General features: G+C 41.7%; 2 protein-coding genes and 1 long non-coding RNA gene across 6 annotated transcripts; 2 read left to right on the top strand and 1 right to left on the bottom strand.

Annotated features, from left to right (window-relative positions):
• The first annotated feature begins 127 nt into the window (after positions 1 to 127).
• LOC119121374 (afadin- and alpha-actinin-binding protein-like) lies at positions 128 to 6527 on the top strand. 2 transcript variants are annotated; one of them, XM_037248886.1, is made up of 14 exons: positions 128 to 228; positions 293 to 767; positions 2263 to 2420; positions 2538 to 2741; positions 3171 to 3281; positions 3470 to 3605; positions 3677 to 3752; positions 3825 to 4005; positions 4243 to 4387; positions 4622 to 4737; positions 4807 to 4974; positions 5070 to 5187; positions 5509 to 5638; positions 5727 to 6527. In XM_037248886.1, the coding sequence occupies exons 3-14, from the start codon at positions 2313 to 2315 to the stop codon at positions 5851 to 5853; spliced, it is 1620 nt and encodes a 539-aa protein (XP_037104781.1). In that variant the 5' UTR covers positions 128 to 228; positions 293 to 767; positions 2263 to 2312; the 3' UTR covers positions 5854 to 6527. The 2 variants fall into 2 exon arrangements, with proteins under 2 accessions (XP_037104781.1, XP_037104782.1); XM_037248887.1 differs by lacking the exons at positions 128 to 228; positions 293 to 767 and adding an exon at positions 784 to 1133.
• Positions 6528 to 6923: 396 nt separating this feature from the next.
• LOC119121344 (vitellogenin-1-like) lies at positions 6924 to 14949 on the bottom strand. Of its 3 annotated transcripts, XM_037248801.1 has the most exons (34): positions 14885 to 14949; positions 14648 to 14665; positions 14337 to 14488; positions 13998 to 14249; positions 13759 to 13920; positions 13533 to 13681; positions 13301 to 13451; positions 13055 to 13212; positions 12825 to 12990; positions 12624 to 12749; positions 12322 to 12540; positions 11987 to 12204; positions 11818 to 11915; positions 11624 to 11748; positions 11448 to 11549; positions 11246 to 11365; positions 10991 to 11177; positions 10810 to 10903; positions 10548 to 10733; positions 10341 to 10473; positions 10057 to 10264; positions 9436 to 9980; positions 9323 to 9364; positions 9182 to 9250; positions 8895 to 9101; positions 8672 to 8814; positions 8468 to 8603; positions 8275 to 8398; positions 8016 to 8196; positions 7846 to 7940; positions 7659 to 7753; positions 7404 to 7569; positions 7166 to 7327; positions 6924 to 7090 (listed from the first exon to the last, which is right to left on the bottom strand). In XM_037248801.1, the coding sequence occupies exons 1-34, from the start codon at positions 14922 to 14924 to the stop codon at positions 6993 to 6995; spliced, it is 5127 nt and encodes a 1708-aa protein (XP_037104696.1). In that variant the 5' UTR covers positions 14925 to 14949; the 3' UTR covers positions 6924 to 6992. The 3 variants fall into 3 exon arrangements, with proteins under 3 accessions (XP_037104696.1, XP_037104693.1, XP_037104695.1); XM_037248798.1 differs by having other exon boundaries at positions 8016 to 8398; XM_037248800.1 differs by lacking the exons at positions 14648 to 14665; positions 14885 to 14949 and adding an exon at positions 14577 to 14593 and having other exon boundaries at positions 8016 to 8398; positions 14337 to 14502.
• Positions 7518 to 8163, top strand: LOC119121409. The gene is made up of 2 exons (XR_005097674.1): positions 7518 to 7636; positions 7798 to 8163. It is a non-coding gene; the product is annotated as an uncharacterized LOC119121409 (long non-coding RNA).
• Positions 14950 to 15426: the final 477 nt, after the last annotated feature.

Here is a 15426-nt window from a genome sequence, read left to right as displayed (position 1 = left end):
ATTAAAGTGTATTAATTTGTGACATGTATAATCCTGTGTACAGCAGTTTAAAAACAGTTTAGATTATGTTGAATTTTTTTTTACAATTATATAGTTTTTATTTTTTTATTTTTTTATTTTAACAGCTGTATATCATATATCTTACATACTTTATAACCTTATTGGGGTTCAGAGATGATATTCTATTACAATAGTCGATTTAGATCTGATGTCCTGTCTTTGTGGTGTGTAGTAGTAGTAATAATAATAATAATAATAAAAATAATAATAAAATACCATTTGTACCATTCAGGGATCCTCGGTTTACGGCAAGTTGTAACGTGTCAGGTTTTTCATTTATTTTTATTTGATTGCACAGTTTTTTTCACACCAATATGTACCTTAAATATGACTTTGGTACCGTGTTGGTCTGTGTTCGTGAGATTTACGTACTTATTCGAGTTACGCCGCTGCCGTGTTACGAGGTTCCGTCGTAACTGAAGATCCTGCATGGTCACACACAATAAATATCGGCCCATTTTCACCTTGGCGTAGTTTATCTGATCATACGCCACCTTGAATTATTTAGAGTCTAAATAATTACGGAAACGTGATTTAAAAAAATTAATAGTGGCTCTACAGAAGGCTCAATCCATGAGCCAATCCAAACAGTTGTTGTACGTTGCTTGGCGACATGTCAGCCAATCCGCGTGTTTTTTTGATTTGCGTGCTATTATTTGGAGCCACTCGACTGCTGGGCTGTTGAAGCGACAGAAATCTGGCATTTCGTAAGTATATCACCCTGATTTGATTTGTTTTCTCGCGGTTAAAGCATTTATAACAAGCGTCAGTTTGAATCAATATCGAATTACGTTGATAAAACGTCGAGAACTTGGGCCGATCGTACCCGACGCGACACCTGCCCACACGACCTCACTCAAATTACCCTTAAAAGTTACAAATAAACGCAATTTGTGATGATTGCCCAATGATGAGTAGTTACCTCATGTTTGTTCCCTCGTATTAAAGCACGTCATGGTTATGACACAGTCTGATTCAACAGGTTGCGTCGTATTTGTTACCTTCATCGTAGTTTCATCTTTACAAGTTCACGATTGTAAATGAGAATGCACAACATTCACTTGACCTATAAGGTAAATGTAAAAACTGTACTTTGTGCTGTTGTTTAGATTGCTGTGTATTTAAAATACTTCACAATTTAACATTGTCTTCCGGAAATATGAATTAACCTACAGTGACCCCTCACTGTGAACTATTGAGCAATTGTAGGGATTTTGTTTTCCAGAAAGGACACCTGACAAATATAATTGACAGATGAAACGAAGCTTTAGTGAGTGGGAATTATTGAGTGTGTTGTTGTGCAGATAAATCACCATACTGCCCGTCTGGGATTAGCCTTATCAGCTAAACAAAAGAGCATTGAGATAAGATGCTTCTCCCAACCTGTGAGCTGTTAAATCGTTCACCTGCACTGACAATGCTCTCAAAAACAATTTAGAAAATGCTTTCCCATAGATTTTGATTGATTCTTATGCAATAGCAAAAATGGTTGAGCTGGTGAATTTGTAGTTCTGTTTTATCCCTCCTGACCATCAGACACAGTGCTTCAATCACTGGATTGTCATTCTTGTGAACATCTTAAGTTAGAATCATCAAATTGTGTAGTAACATTTTTTGCATGAAACTACTGTTGAATTTGAGCTCTGGTAAATTCTGTATGACAGTATGAAGCTTTCAAACTAAAGTTAACATCAAACAGCAGCTTTTGAAGTCTTTGTTGTATTGTTTCACATATATTGTATTGTTTCACATAAATTTGTGTCACAAAATGCAATTTACAAGACGTGGAAAGAAGAAGTTTGTTTCCACAAGGACGCTACTGTCATGGATTATGATGCGTCATAATCAGCCCACCAATAAATTAATGTGGATCAGTCACCTCGATTGTGTCAACCGCTTTCATGTGCTTCTTTTCGAGCCAAAAGCCAATTATAGGCTGTTAAGTCTATTATTAGCCTGTGCGTGCGTCTAAATTTGCCAGCAGTAACCTCAATTGCTTTAACGATGGAACTTATGATAGAAACAATATACGTTCTGTAATGTTCTGTCAACCAGTTGTGTTCAGATTTATACATTTTTAATTTTCTCAGACAAAATAATGATCAGAGGAAACTGTTTAAAATTATTTTAAGTACCAATTCAAGCTATTGTGAAACTTGCTTCGCATGCACGCTATGTATCTAACAGACATTGTTTCTTCAGATGACAACGACGTTTGCAGCAGCCCTGTCAGATGTCAAACACTTTGCTTGATGGGCCAATTGGACCAGTCACCATTGCCTCTGCACAGAAAGTCCCACATGTTCACGAACTTCTGCACTGAGCACAACGTGCCAGAATGTATAACACATATCAATCAGGTTGGTGACATCTGATTGAGATGAGCAAAAAGACAGTACATTGGGATTAGCTTCTTACATTTTCACAAATTGCTTGTATAGCAGTGTAAAATTAATTTGGGTTCCTCCATTTCACAGGAGTTGTTATCACTGGGACTTCCACCAGTGTGGACGCAGTCGGGCGGCAGCTCAGACATGAACATCGTCTTGGTTCTGAACGGCATGTACGACCTGCTTCAGCTGCATCGCAGAGACCTCCAAACAGTGGAGAACATGGAGATGGAGCAGTTGAAATCCAGCAACAATGTGGACTCACTGCAGCTCATCATCACGCGTTTAAAGGTGATTCTTAAACCTAAAATGGGTTCCCACCTACTCTCTGCTGCTGGTTTAACGCAGTAGCACACCTTGAGCTCTACACCTCCCAATGAAAAAAAAATCATCAAACAACAAAACACATCCTTGACATTGACTGTTTTCATTCGACTTAAGTCATTCTTGCTATTTAATGACATAACTCTCAAAATTTGTGCTTATTGTTTTATTTTATTTTTGATGACCTAATTATTTATGTTAACTGTTCATGTTTTTGAATGGAATTCTCAATTTCATATGTTGAAGCGTTCGGATCACTAGTCAAGTCTGTTCTTCTGAAGTGCACACACTTGTCGTGCCGAAAGCAAGATGTGTTAGGACTGTATTTAATTAACCATGTTAGAATTCACAACTTTGCTTTCAATTTACTCTCTTAATGCTATGTTGCTTTTATAGGAGCAGATTGAAGTTGTCAAAAGAGAAAACACCGGGCTTCTTGAGCAGGGACGACAGCTCCAGCTGAAAGTGAAGACTTTGCAGAATGGCTTGAAAAACGACAAGGAAGAGGTGCTTTAAGACTCTTTTGAACGACATGTGCAGCCGTCTGAACAAAACACAACGCTCAAGTCTTGTAAATCCCTTCCGTACTGTATTTGCAACCAGTTATGCAGCACTGAATGTAAAAGCCAGAAAGTACATTAAAAGTCACATGGCAAATCAACACCCATTGACCACGTCCAATTTATATGTTTCAGATTCACAAGCTGCAGAACATCGTCTCCAGTCGGGCCAGCCAGTACAATCACGAGATGAAGAGGAAAGAGAGGGAGTTTAACAAACTGAAAGAGAGACTCAATCAGCTCCTGGTCGACAAAAAGGAGAAGAGACTTGGTTAGATACCTTGATTTGCACCATCACTATAGCTAAGCAATGTGCGGAAGATGACTTTGTATCGCTTTTAGGTATTGATGTATCAAACAAACTCGAAAGAGCGGATGGCAGGCGGAGCCTTTGGAAGACCGAGAAGACGCAAGCAAAGTAAGTTGCATTGTTAACGCCAAACAACCAGTCAAAGATCTTGCATTTGATGAGTCGTGTGTTTCACTGCAGGCACGAGGGGGATATGTACAAAACTCTGCTAAGGGACTATGAGAGCAGGCAGAGGGACCTACTGCTAGAAAATGCTGAGTTGAAAAAAGTTTTGAAGCAGATGAAAAAAGAAATGATGGGCATTCTCAGTTCCAGGAGGTCAACTGGCAAAGGGGACAAACAGGACAATGGTACTTTAGAAGTAAGTAAAAAAAAAAAATGTAACTTTCTTTTTATGGCACTTTTCACCACAAAGAATGATGATAATAATACTAACAATGAAAGCAGTATATTGAAGAAACTAATTATTGATACTACCACCGATACATAATTGTTCTTTATTGTAGGTGAGTCTGGAATGAATCCCCATAATTAATTGATATACTGCCTATTGATCACTAAACTGGATTGACAGAAGAGGATGGTTGTGTTTCTACAGGTGGACTCAGATGTGGAAGAAGGGATTGATTCCTGTCAGGAGAGTGTGGAGCTGCTTAGTGTTCAGACCCGGGAGAAGCTGACCAACAGTGTTGGACGTCAGTGGAGAAGACTAAAGAACCACATGGAGAGACTGGACAGCCGAGGTAGTTGCAGTCTTCTTGACTGTTTTAACAAAATTCTTGGTTGGGTACTGTAAACGCTGAGCTCAAGCAAGCCAAAAGCAAAGGCATCAGTATCAAAAGTGACTTCATCAGAATCTGACCATGAAAATGGAGCTCCCCTTCTTTGCATACCGTTTTTCTTTAAAATAGAGAGGCTGTTAAAAGATTTGGGTTCAAGTAGCGCAACTGAGCATCTTTTGTCATTAACTTCGACAGATTACAGCGAAGACATTGATAATGGTCCTCAGGAAACATCCAATGAAATGGACAAACTAAGACTCGAGGTTCGGCAGTGTAAAGACTACATTCAGGAACAGCAGCACCTCCTGCAGGTAAGACATGACACTGCGTGTTGCGGGATTGTCAAACGCTCTCTGTAAATGCCCCGTTTCTTCTGGTAGCAGAAACTCGGCGCTCACTGTGTGGAGTCTTCTATCCTGGGCGACTGCCACACGTTCCAAGAGAAGGATAGTCTCCGAGACGAGCGGAAGAACTTGGAGGACCAAAAGAAGAGCTTTGAGAGGGAGAGGAGGAATTTCACAGAGGCAGCAATTCGACTGAGTCAAGAGGTGATTACAAGAAGTGGCACCAAAATGCATATTGATGTAGAATCATGCTGAGCACGCTTATTTTGCTATCCTGTTTATTTATCTTGTGCTCTCAGAGAAAGACCTTTGAGGAAGATCGTGCCGTGTGGCTCAAACACCAGATTTTAAACTTAAGCCCTTTTGCTGACTCCAAGAAACCACAGAGGTCAAAGTCGCAATGCGCCTTTCACATATGTGAGTCTCTTTTGCCTTCACTGCACATGTTGCTGATTACTCTGGTGTGCATGTGGCGTGTACGTACAGTGTATGTACGTATACGAGTAAGTGTACGAATGTATGCATATATATTTATATGTACGTATATGTTTATGTACGTACTATATGCATATAGGTGTATATGTATCTTTGTATGTATGGATAAAACACAAATGTTATGATGTATAACATTTGGAACTTTGATTTTCCAAAATCATTGTCACCCCTGCTATGCCCACCTTTTCAAATGGGACCAATAAGGCAATTTCATACAATATTTTTTCCTGATCTCTTCATTAGCTGAAACAGAATCCAGTAGAGCATTGCTTCCAGAAAGGTCCAGCACCTCCCCCACCCTTGGACACGCACCAAGTGGAGCATCCTCTACATCAGACCTGCTTCACACACTAAGCTTCATTTGTGAAAACAGGTAAACCTGATGTACGTAGATCTTAATATTGGATGGTAGAATCTCCCCAAGTTGAGTGGCTTGTGATGGTCGACGGTCTGACTTTCAGCTCGACCAAACCCAAGAAAAGTGAAGATGCGGGTGACACCAGCTTCTTAGCGGCGAAGCACAAATGGTGGATCAGCGGTGGCGACCATAGCAACCTCACGCTCTCATGGGAGCATGGCTCAATCTGAGAAGTTAATCAATAAGGACCAATCACAATGTTCACTCACTGACTCATGCTTAGAAGTCTCTTAGCTAAAATGAATTCCAAAGTATTTACTCCCAGGGGAACATGTATGTATGTGTACGTACGTGTATTGATTTCAAAGGAATTTTGTAGGACTTGGTTAGCTTTTTTTCCCACATTCAGATTATTTCCGTATAGATTTTATAGAGAAATGTTTTCTTTTGTACTTTTGTGTTAAGATATCAAAGCCCTGACTCCCAAGGAGGAGCACAGTACAAGAACGAATTCTGTGTTAACGAGTGTCATTTCAACTATCAAGCGGATGCTGATGTTGCAGATTTCCGGAGTGGAATGTCGATATAATATTGATTATTTTATGTTTCAGTTAGTCCAATTAAGGATTGAACACCCTAGACTTGCGGATATGAAGGTAACTTTTTTTTTTGTCTGATGGACGAGACTATTTGATATTAAAATATATTATATTAAAAATATGTGGAATTAAAAAGCTATGCAAGTATCAAAGCAATGGCTAACAAAATGTCTATGGCTAAGATATAGATATCATAAGAGTACATTGGAAACTAAATTAGGAAAAAAAACAAGATATGCTTTGAGAAAACATGATCAGGTTGTTTCACCCAAAATGAAAAAAATAAAATGCTGCAGTCTTATGAACCACTTGCTGACTTTGCCTTTTGCATCCAGTGATGGGCACTAATTGGTATACATGAGGTATTTATTAGTTTATATAGTTATATAGTTTATATTGTTTTTTTTTTAAATTAACTTCTAACCCTGAGCCTAGTTTTAAAGTACAAATGGTCATTAAATAACTGATATAAGTCCTTGTGAATTTAGATGCTACATAATACCAGTACCAAGTCTAGATATGATACCCCTTGTAGTATGATTTCCTTTTTGTAAAATGTGTGCAGTGTTTTCTTCAGACTATCTTCATACCTAGGTTTGTATTACACGTCTTGTTTGGTATTAATTCAGCACATTGTCAAAAGAGTTAGATATGCATTTATGAAACCATGTTTGCAATTTAATGACTCCACAGCAGCAAGATCGTTTTGAGATGCAGTTTATTTAATATTACATTCAAAACTTCGAGACGAAGTGAGAGACGAAAGATTTTTATGCGCACTTAGTGCAGCTGCAAGCAAGGTGGGCTTGGGTTGTTTCCTTCCTATCCACGCTGTAGTTGTAGAAGTCCTGGGGGATCATGGTGCGGTCTGTGTACACAAGATAAGAACATTATGAGAAAATGCTTTATTCTTCAGCGGCTTCATCATTTGTTAAGTACTCACCAGCTGGCTGACAGTGGAAGCCAATGGTGACGGGCGTGGTCTTGACCGGGGAGCAGCCATCCAGACAACGCAGTACAGGCTCAACAGAGAAACATTTGGTCTCCTGGCCCTGGACATTCATACGCTTGTCCAGCTGCACAGGCTTAAGCTTCATGCGACACTCTGGAAAGAAGTGAAAGTTCCAAAGTAAGGCAAATTCCTTTCCTTCCAATGGAATGTTTTATGTATTGTATCTTACGTGTGGTGTCCTGGCAGCTTTCAGCTGGCAGAACCCAGGAATGAGCAAAGCTGGTTGGGTTATTTGTCACACGTCCGTTGGAATTGCGGTATTCCTGTCTTTGCTCCCCATCAGCCTTTCCACAAAGTCCACAAGTCTGTCCCTTAATCCAGTCCACAACTCTAATCTGCATGGAAACATGGAATCAACCATTCAGTCACATGGAAAACAAATCTGGTGATCATCAATTAAAGGTGAGCCTTTTAAGAGTTTTACCTTCCAAGAATCCTTGTTATAGAAGACTTCCTGAAGTCCCAGGCCTGGGGCGTAGACAGAGATGCCATCTTCATTCGGTCTGATCTCAATCTTAGCTGGGAGAAAAAAAAAAACAATTGAGAATTTCTTTGTGTTGAAGGTCTTTTACAGCAGTGTGACACATTTAAGGGTAATAATGGTGAGTAACCTGTTGGGTGCTGATACGGCAGATTGCTAGTGGGCACCTCTCTTCCGTTAACCTTCACGACCACATTGCTGTCCTTCAGGTACAAGTCGATATCACTGAAAAGGTAGAGTAATATTTTTTTTATTTTTTGCATGATGATTGAAGTTCGACGTCTTCTTGTTTCAACTTACATGTCAGCGATTTTAACGTTAATGTGGTTGCGCACATTGTCATCCTTCCTCAGCAAGACCATGAACTTCATCTCCTCACTGCAGTCCTGAGCCAGAACTTCGTAGCAATACTGAGGCATCTCATTCTTGAACCTCCTGTCGTTGAAGGTGGTCACTGTCTCTCCGCTCAAGCTACATTCAGCTGGAACAGAAGAAGAGAAACCAGTTAAGTGCACAATTAAGTCATTGCGGCTTAAGTGTTTTTGTTGCTGTGTACTACCTGCGCCAGCCTTGGACACCAAATAACGGACTTTATCAGCCAGGTCATCAAAAGGTGTGAGTCCTGTTATCTCATCCAGGGGCAGAGCAAGGGGGAGACGCAAAGCCATTTTATAGATGCTGCGCTGTAAACAGAATTGGAAAATTGTTAGGAATGGTCTTTTGAAACAAGTCCAGAAGTGTATTGTTCATACTGTTGGTGTCTTGAAGATCAGATCCAGGGTCCTTTCAGAGGTGGCAGCCACTGTGAAGGACAACTGCTTGACGCTGTTGTCGTCCTTTCCTCGAACGAAGCTGTCCATTACGTAATCAGGAATGTATTGATATGCTCTGTGTTGGAAGATTTGAGTACAGTTAACACAACATTCAGCTGTTGTGTTGCAATTGAGCTTGCATACTTCTTGGCATAGCGTTTGAAGGTAGATGGTAGTGCGTTCCATGTCATTCTGAGGCGAGCTGCTGGGCTTGGACCAAGAAGACCGGTTTCAGCGGTGACTGTCATGTCATACACTTTGCATGCCTCACCCCAAGCCAGTTTGGCCTTTTGAGACACATAGCTATCATGTAGCGGTTGATGAAGATTTTATAAATTGGAAAGGTGGGAATGGTAAATTGTCTCACTGTGACTTTGTGCTTGCTGAGCACAACACCATCAGCGCAGAACCTCCAGTTGTTCTCAGCAGCCAGGGTAGCCAGGATAATCTGAAGTCGAGCATTAGCCTTGTCTGCGTAGCCAGTGATTTGGTATCCCTGGAGCTTGCCGTCGGTCCTCACAGCTTGCAGGATGACAACAAAGGCAGGAGCAGTGTCACTGCCGAGGAATTTGTTCTAGAAGAAGAAAAACAACAGATTAGCCGAAAGATTTAAAGTATGAATGATCATTATGTTCTAAAAGATCTAGTTGCAACCTTGTTGTAGATGGCCTCAAAGCTGGAGGCGCTGCTTCTGCTCTTCTGAGAAAATCCATTAGCTTGGGACTGCAACAAGATGAGAATGTAAAAATGAAATCCGCACCTTCATCAACGTGACCAAGCACCATGCGAACATACCTTCTTGTGGTCCCTCTCGAAGGTGCGCTTGAGGTTAATTCGCTGTGAAGAAGATAATTCAGAGACTCTGTAGTTGTCCGCCCAAACCAAAAAGTCTGTTTTGGCAAACTTACCGCCGAGATGTGACGACTGGAACTGGAGGAACTAGAGCTTGCGCTGAAGAGGGATTCCAGACTAGATGCAGAGCTGCTGCTGTGTCTGCTGTTCCTTCTGCTGCTGCGGCCGTTGTGTTTCCTGCCGCGTCTGCTGCTGCTGCTGCTGCTGCTTTTGCTGCTTTTGCTGCTGCTGCTGCTTTTGCTGCTTTTGCTGCTGCTGCTGCTGCTTTTGCTGCTGCTGCTGCTGCTGCTTTTGCTGCTGCTGCTGCTGCTTTTGCTGCTACTGCTGCTTTTGCTGCTTTTGCTGCTTTTGCTGCTACTGCTGCTTTTGCTGCTACTGCTGCTGCTTCTGCTGCCGCTGCTGCTCTTTGAAGATGAGGAGGACTTGCTTGAAGAAGAGGAGGAAGATGTGCCATTCAGAATTTTTTGGAGCCTCATCAAGACTGGTTTTGCCGTAACGATGTCATCATCTTCAATCAGAGTGATCTTCTTGATGATCTTCTCTGCGGCCTTTGGTCCAACTTGAACCAACATCTCCAGTCTTTCAATGGATTCCTCTTCATCTGAGATTAACATGAAATGAGTTCATTTTTTCCAAATCGATTCTAAGCGGGTTATTTTGAGAATTCTTTCACTTACTGCGCTTGACTGACAGTGAGGCAGAATGTTTTCCAGCCAATCTGTACAACAAGATGTCCCTGATAAACGCAGCATTGGCCGTGGCAACCTTGACACAGCCCTTCAGTCCAGTTCCGTAAGCTTGGAAGCAGTACTTTTTAGAAAATGCGCGGCTTCTGAAGGGTCTGGAATCGTCCAGGTCATCTTCAATGACCTCTGAAGATGCACGCTATTTGAAAGGAAGACAGGTAAATGGCAGTTTATGTTTCAATAGATGTGTTCCCGTCTGATATTTAAAAGCTTACCACGCTAGCAGGCCAGGTCTTTGAGGCGAGGATCTCCCTTGAGTCTGGTTTCACGTATTCGGTAGGGATGAGGGGAGTCCTTCTGGCATTAGGAATATCTTCAACGTTTCTCACCACAGCAATGCTCTCAACCCTGTCAAAGGATCACAATCTTGGTTATGTCAAATTGAATACTGGACTGTGTTTAAAATGAAAGTCGATTCTTACTCGACAGCCACAATCTCTTCAGGTGCAGGAACAGGGAGAGCCGCAAATTTAAATTGACCCTCGTTGATGTCAAGTCTGGTTGAAATGGAGGCTGGTACAATGGCGGCGATCTTGGCTCTTGAGTAGACAGTAGCCTGGAGAATTTCGGTGTTCACTCCGATCACGGCAAACACGTTTGCAACAACGCTAGAAGGAGAAGACGCAATTCAAATGTGATGATCCAAGGGATGACGTTTGACTTCATTGTCAGATTGGTATGGACCTTGGTTTGATTTCAGCCATCAACTCAATCTTGGTCTTCAGGAGCTGGCGGAACTGGATGGGCTCCGGCAGAGCTGGAGTTGCGGTTGCCCTCACTACAAAAAAGTCATTTTGTTTTTTTTCCTCTTGGGTTGTAACTTCATCATCAACAACAGAAGTGGAGTTTGAAAGGTAGTACATACGTTTGAAAGATGCAGCAGCCACAGCAGCAGTGTACAGGCTGAGCTCCATTGGGAATCCAGCAGTTGTTGGCATGATGCGCCTCACTTCGGTTGCCAGCACGGGCTTAGCAGCGTGGAAAGAAACTCCTGACAGCAGAGATTTGATAGCATCCCGACCAAGCTCCTGAACAGACGGTCCATTGGCCAGCTGGGCAGAAAGGATGCATCTCAATGCAAAGTCATTGTAAGTCATTTGAGACTTGGTTCACTACTTACCGCGACAGCCTGTTTAATCAATTCCTGGTTGATGTCGGCGAAAGCAATTTCTTGTCCGAAGAACCTGACATAGACGGAGGCCAGTGGCTTGCTGTTGGGCATGGCCCTCCAGTCAGCCAGCTGTTGCAGCCAAAATAAAACCCAATTTAGGACAGATCTTCATTGTATGGTATCTACTTTCTGAGCGATATTGACGGCTTACAGCTTTGATGACACGCTTCATTTTAGTGATTCTGTTCACATCATCAGCCAAGGCATGGTTTTTCAGAAGAGCCTCCTGGAGTCCCTCAGTTCTTACTCCAACCTAGCAAATTGTCAATACTGTCAATCTGAATTTTTACTCTAGTAATTCAAAGTCAGGCCATTTTAGAATATTACTTCAAGAACATCAGCAGCAGCTCCAGCAATGTAGGCACTGGTCTTAGCCACAATGGTTCTTGGCAAAACGGTGGCAGCATCATTGATGTAGAAAGTACTGGCAACAGCTCCAAGCATCAAGGGGTCTGGGTAAATGCATTTAGTTAGCAGCAAGAAGCAAATTGTTGGCACATAAAATACTGTATGCCGCTTACTGCTGTAAAATTCCATCTGAATGGCCCTGCTGAAGCGGAAGCTCAGTCTGTCCAGTTTCCTGCCCAAGATTTTGACTCCGACGTTGCAAGCAGCGGCACTGTAATAGAATTGCTAACATTAGTTTGTGCAAGACAAATCAGATCATGTGTGTCTCGAGACGGCTTTTACATGGCAGCATGGTCGGGGGCGGTGCTTCTGGTCAGGGACTTCATGTGAGAGTAGGTGAAGCTGGCCACTTGCAAGTTTTCCTCCATCTTCACAAGGTTAGCAAGACTTGTCACCAAGCCCACCGGAGGCCGGGTCTCGAAGATAACGATGCATGAAAGCATGCGGAGCTCAGGGTGAAGAGACTTGTCCATGTAGAGCTGAAGAGCCAGTTCCTGGACCTAATTTAGGGTAGGGAGGTTTAAGTGGTTAGTTTGGATAATAATGAAACCTCCAGAGATGACCTCAGGTATAGACAGCGCAGGAATGTGTGTTTGAAGCATTTGAAGCAGATATACCATGCGTGGTTCCTTCTTGGCGATGTTCCTCAATGCCATGATTGCTTCAGCATGAACTCTGGTTGGTAGGCTTTTAGCTGGGGTGCCATGAATGGGAAGGACCTTGGTGATTGGCTTCAGGCTCATTGGATGCCCAGCGTTACTCAACACCTTCAAAATGGAAATGATTTGCCACGTGTCGCTCTTGGAGATAGCTTCCGTAAGACGGTCGTGGATGGGCTGTTTGAGAAAAGGACAGGATTGATTTATCCCTCATTCAGATATAGAATTAACTGGACAAAAAAAATGCGAGGTCATTTCACCTTGACCAGCTCAACAGGGCAGACAGTTCTGTTGGAACAATATTTTGAAATCATGGTACCATAGCCGAGCCATACAATCTCAGTCAGAGCTGGGTTCTTCCTGATTTTGATGTTGTCTCTCAAGCTCTGGAAGACAACAGATCTTGGAATGTTTCTTATTCAATCAAAACACATTACGAGTGCGGGGGCGGTTTTACTCACCTCGTACAGCTCAATGACTTCCTTGTTGGCGGTCACCATATGAACAGAGGCAATCAAAGCTTGAGCAACCTCATAAAGTCTGAGTTCATCAGACTCAAATTTCTGAATGATGAATCTCAGAGCAACAGGAGTTCCAACGGAAGGAAGCGCGTCCAAGATCCATTGCCTGGAAGATAACCATAGGTAAATTCCCTTTTGCCTTTTTTATTTTATTATTTATTGAAATTGACCTGTATGCAGGTTTTGTCTTGTGCTGGCTCCAGAGCATTTGGATATCTTCAAGTTTGGCCATACGAAGGAGTTGAATGAGCTCCAAAAATTTGAGAGGGGCATCGTCATGGACCCTCTCGACATTGTTAGTGACGATATGGTTCAGAACCTCGGCGATCTATAAAGAAATGAATGTATATCATGAAATGTGCTAAGAATCCAATTTGTAGATTTTGTTGATCTCCCCCAATTGTTTAATGATGTACCTGAGCTTGAAGGTTGGTGATTTTCACAAGCTGAAGGGGTGTTTGCAGCATCTCTCTGGAGAACTCGTACTGGAGGGATCCACGTTGACGATACTCAGCTTTCACGGGGACGATGGGACTATTCTGGACCTCGACGAAAACCAAACGTTGCCTTGGGAAGAGTGAGATAAAAGAAATTATTCACTGCTTGGTAGTTTCCTATTTTTGATATAAGATCTTTTTTTTTTCATACTTGGTCTCCATCTGAGCAGCTCCATTCATCTCTTTGAAAGGTGTGAACTCAATCAGCTCATTGACGGATGCTTCCATGATCATGACACCATTGGGAACGGTCTTCAGGATGTAGTTGTATGCAGCTCCTCCTTTGAAGTTCTTGGAATCCTGGAGGACAAACAGTATCCTTAGCACATCACCTAGTTTCTCTCCCTATAATTATTATAAAGATTGATTATAGTTACCCGCTGACACTTGTGACACGTCTCAGTGTAGGCCAACCCGATGTCTCGCTGGATCCTTTCCTGACAATGACTCAGATCCCTGGTCTTTGTCAGGAGGATGCGTTCAGCCTTTTCATCTTCATTGATGGCATAGAAAGTCTTGCACACACCCTGAGCTCCGGCCTTGGAACAAAACAAAAAAAAAGGCATTTTATAATCTGCTGTGATATGAGACATATAAGCAATGTAAGTCTGTTTACCTCCTGCATCTCGTAGACATTTGTTGTCTTTTTCACGTTGAGCTGCAGGACGTTCAGGATACCTCTGTAGATGTTCAGCACCATAACTGGGACTCCTTCGGGTGCAAACATCTTGCCGACAACACCGTTGGAGTACTCAAACTTGATGGGGATCATAAGCTGAGGCGCCAGGACTGAAGTCAGTTTGGTGGCCGGCGTGAAAGCATCCTTGGGCCAAACACCGCTGTACTCGAAGAACTCGGGTTCAGCAAGCTGCAGTTTCAGACACAGGTGTAAACCATTCTGCTTTTCTCTCTCGGAGGTGTTGCTTGAATATCATACTGCTCGATTGTACTTCACCTTCAGCATGAGCATGTTCCTGTCGGTGGCGCTGATCAAGACTTTGCTGCTCACTTTAAGTCCAGCTCTCGCCAATCCTTCCTCCGGTAGACCGCCAAGGAGCAGTGTCTCATATTTGTACACATAAGTCTTACCGGCAGCAAAGTCAGGGGCTAAAAAAGTCAACGTGGTTATTAGCACATGCACACTTTTCCATACATTAGAATCGGGTTTTGTCAAAACAGTCTTTGCAACAAATGTATCAATGCATGCAATTAATGTTTTGGAAGTGACAGGCATGACCTATTGTTTGTGAAAATTGTTAAACTTACCGAAGTTATGCTGACAGGCTAAAAGGAATAGAACAGAAATGCACAATTAATTATATAGTTATTCAAAATTTACTATTGGTCTAGAAATGCAAAAAAAAAAATTGTTATATTAAATTTGGAAACAAAATAGAAATTAAATATACTAAGAAACTCTGAGTTAGAACATCCCCTGATACAATGATAAAATATAAAAAAGAAATAACGGCATTCTTAATAGAGAATATGATTCAGACTTACCCGCAAGGGCCAGAGTCAGGGCAAGCACAACCACTCTCATGGCTGATGGGTCGTACTGATCTGCACTAACAAGTAGCCTTTTATAGCAAAAAATTGTGCTGGTCAGCTATCTACTTGGTCAAAGTCAAGCATCATTTGTAAATATTTGCTGTCTTTTTGATAATGTGCCATCAGAAGTAAATGCCACATTCATCCATCCGTCTGTTATCTGAAGCGCTTATCCTCACGAGCGTCGCGGGGCACCAATGATAAATATAGTTACGTTTATTCATGCCCAAGCTGAATTTTGATTAAAGCTCAATCATATTTATTAGACATCAATTATTGTTTTAACTGGAAATGACAGAATATACGTATGTATCACGTATAATTCAATCTAATTATACATGATACTTTTTTTTATTGTTTTTTTTTGGTGTATTTTTTATTTGCAGTGTAGTTTGTTTTGCAAAATAATTCTCTCAATTTGTTTATTTTTTTAACAGAGTATGAATAGACATTGTTTTAGTTTTAATTTGATTATCATTTTTGCTTTACACACA

Source organism: Syngnathus acus, chromosome 4, assembly GCF_901709675.1.
Source record: "Syngnathus acus chromosome 4, fSynAcu1.2, whole genome shotgun sequence".
NCBI lineage: Eukaryota > Metazoa > Chordata > Actinopteri > Syngnathiformes > Syngnathidae > Syngnathus > Syngnathus acus.
The sequence above is the reverse complement of the archived record's forward strand: the minus strand, read 5'-3'. Positions and strand labels throughout refer to the sequence as shown.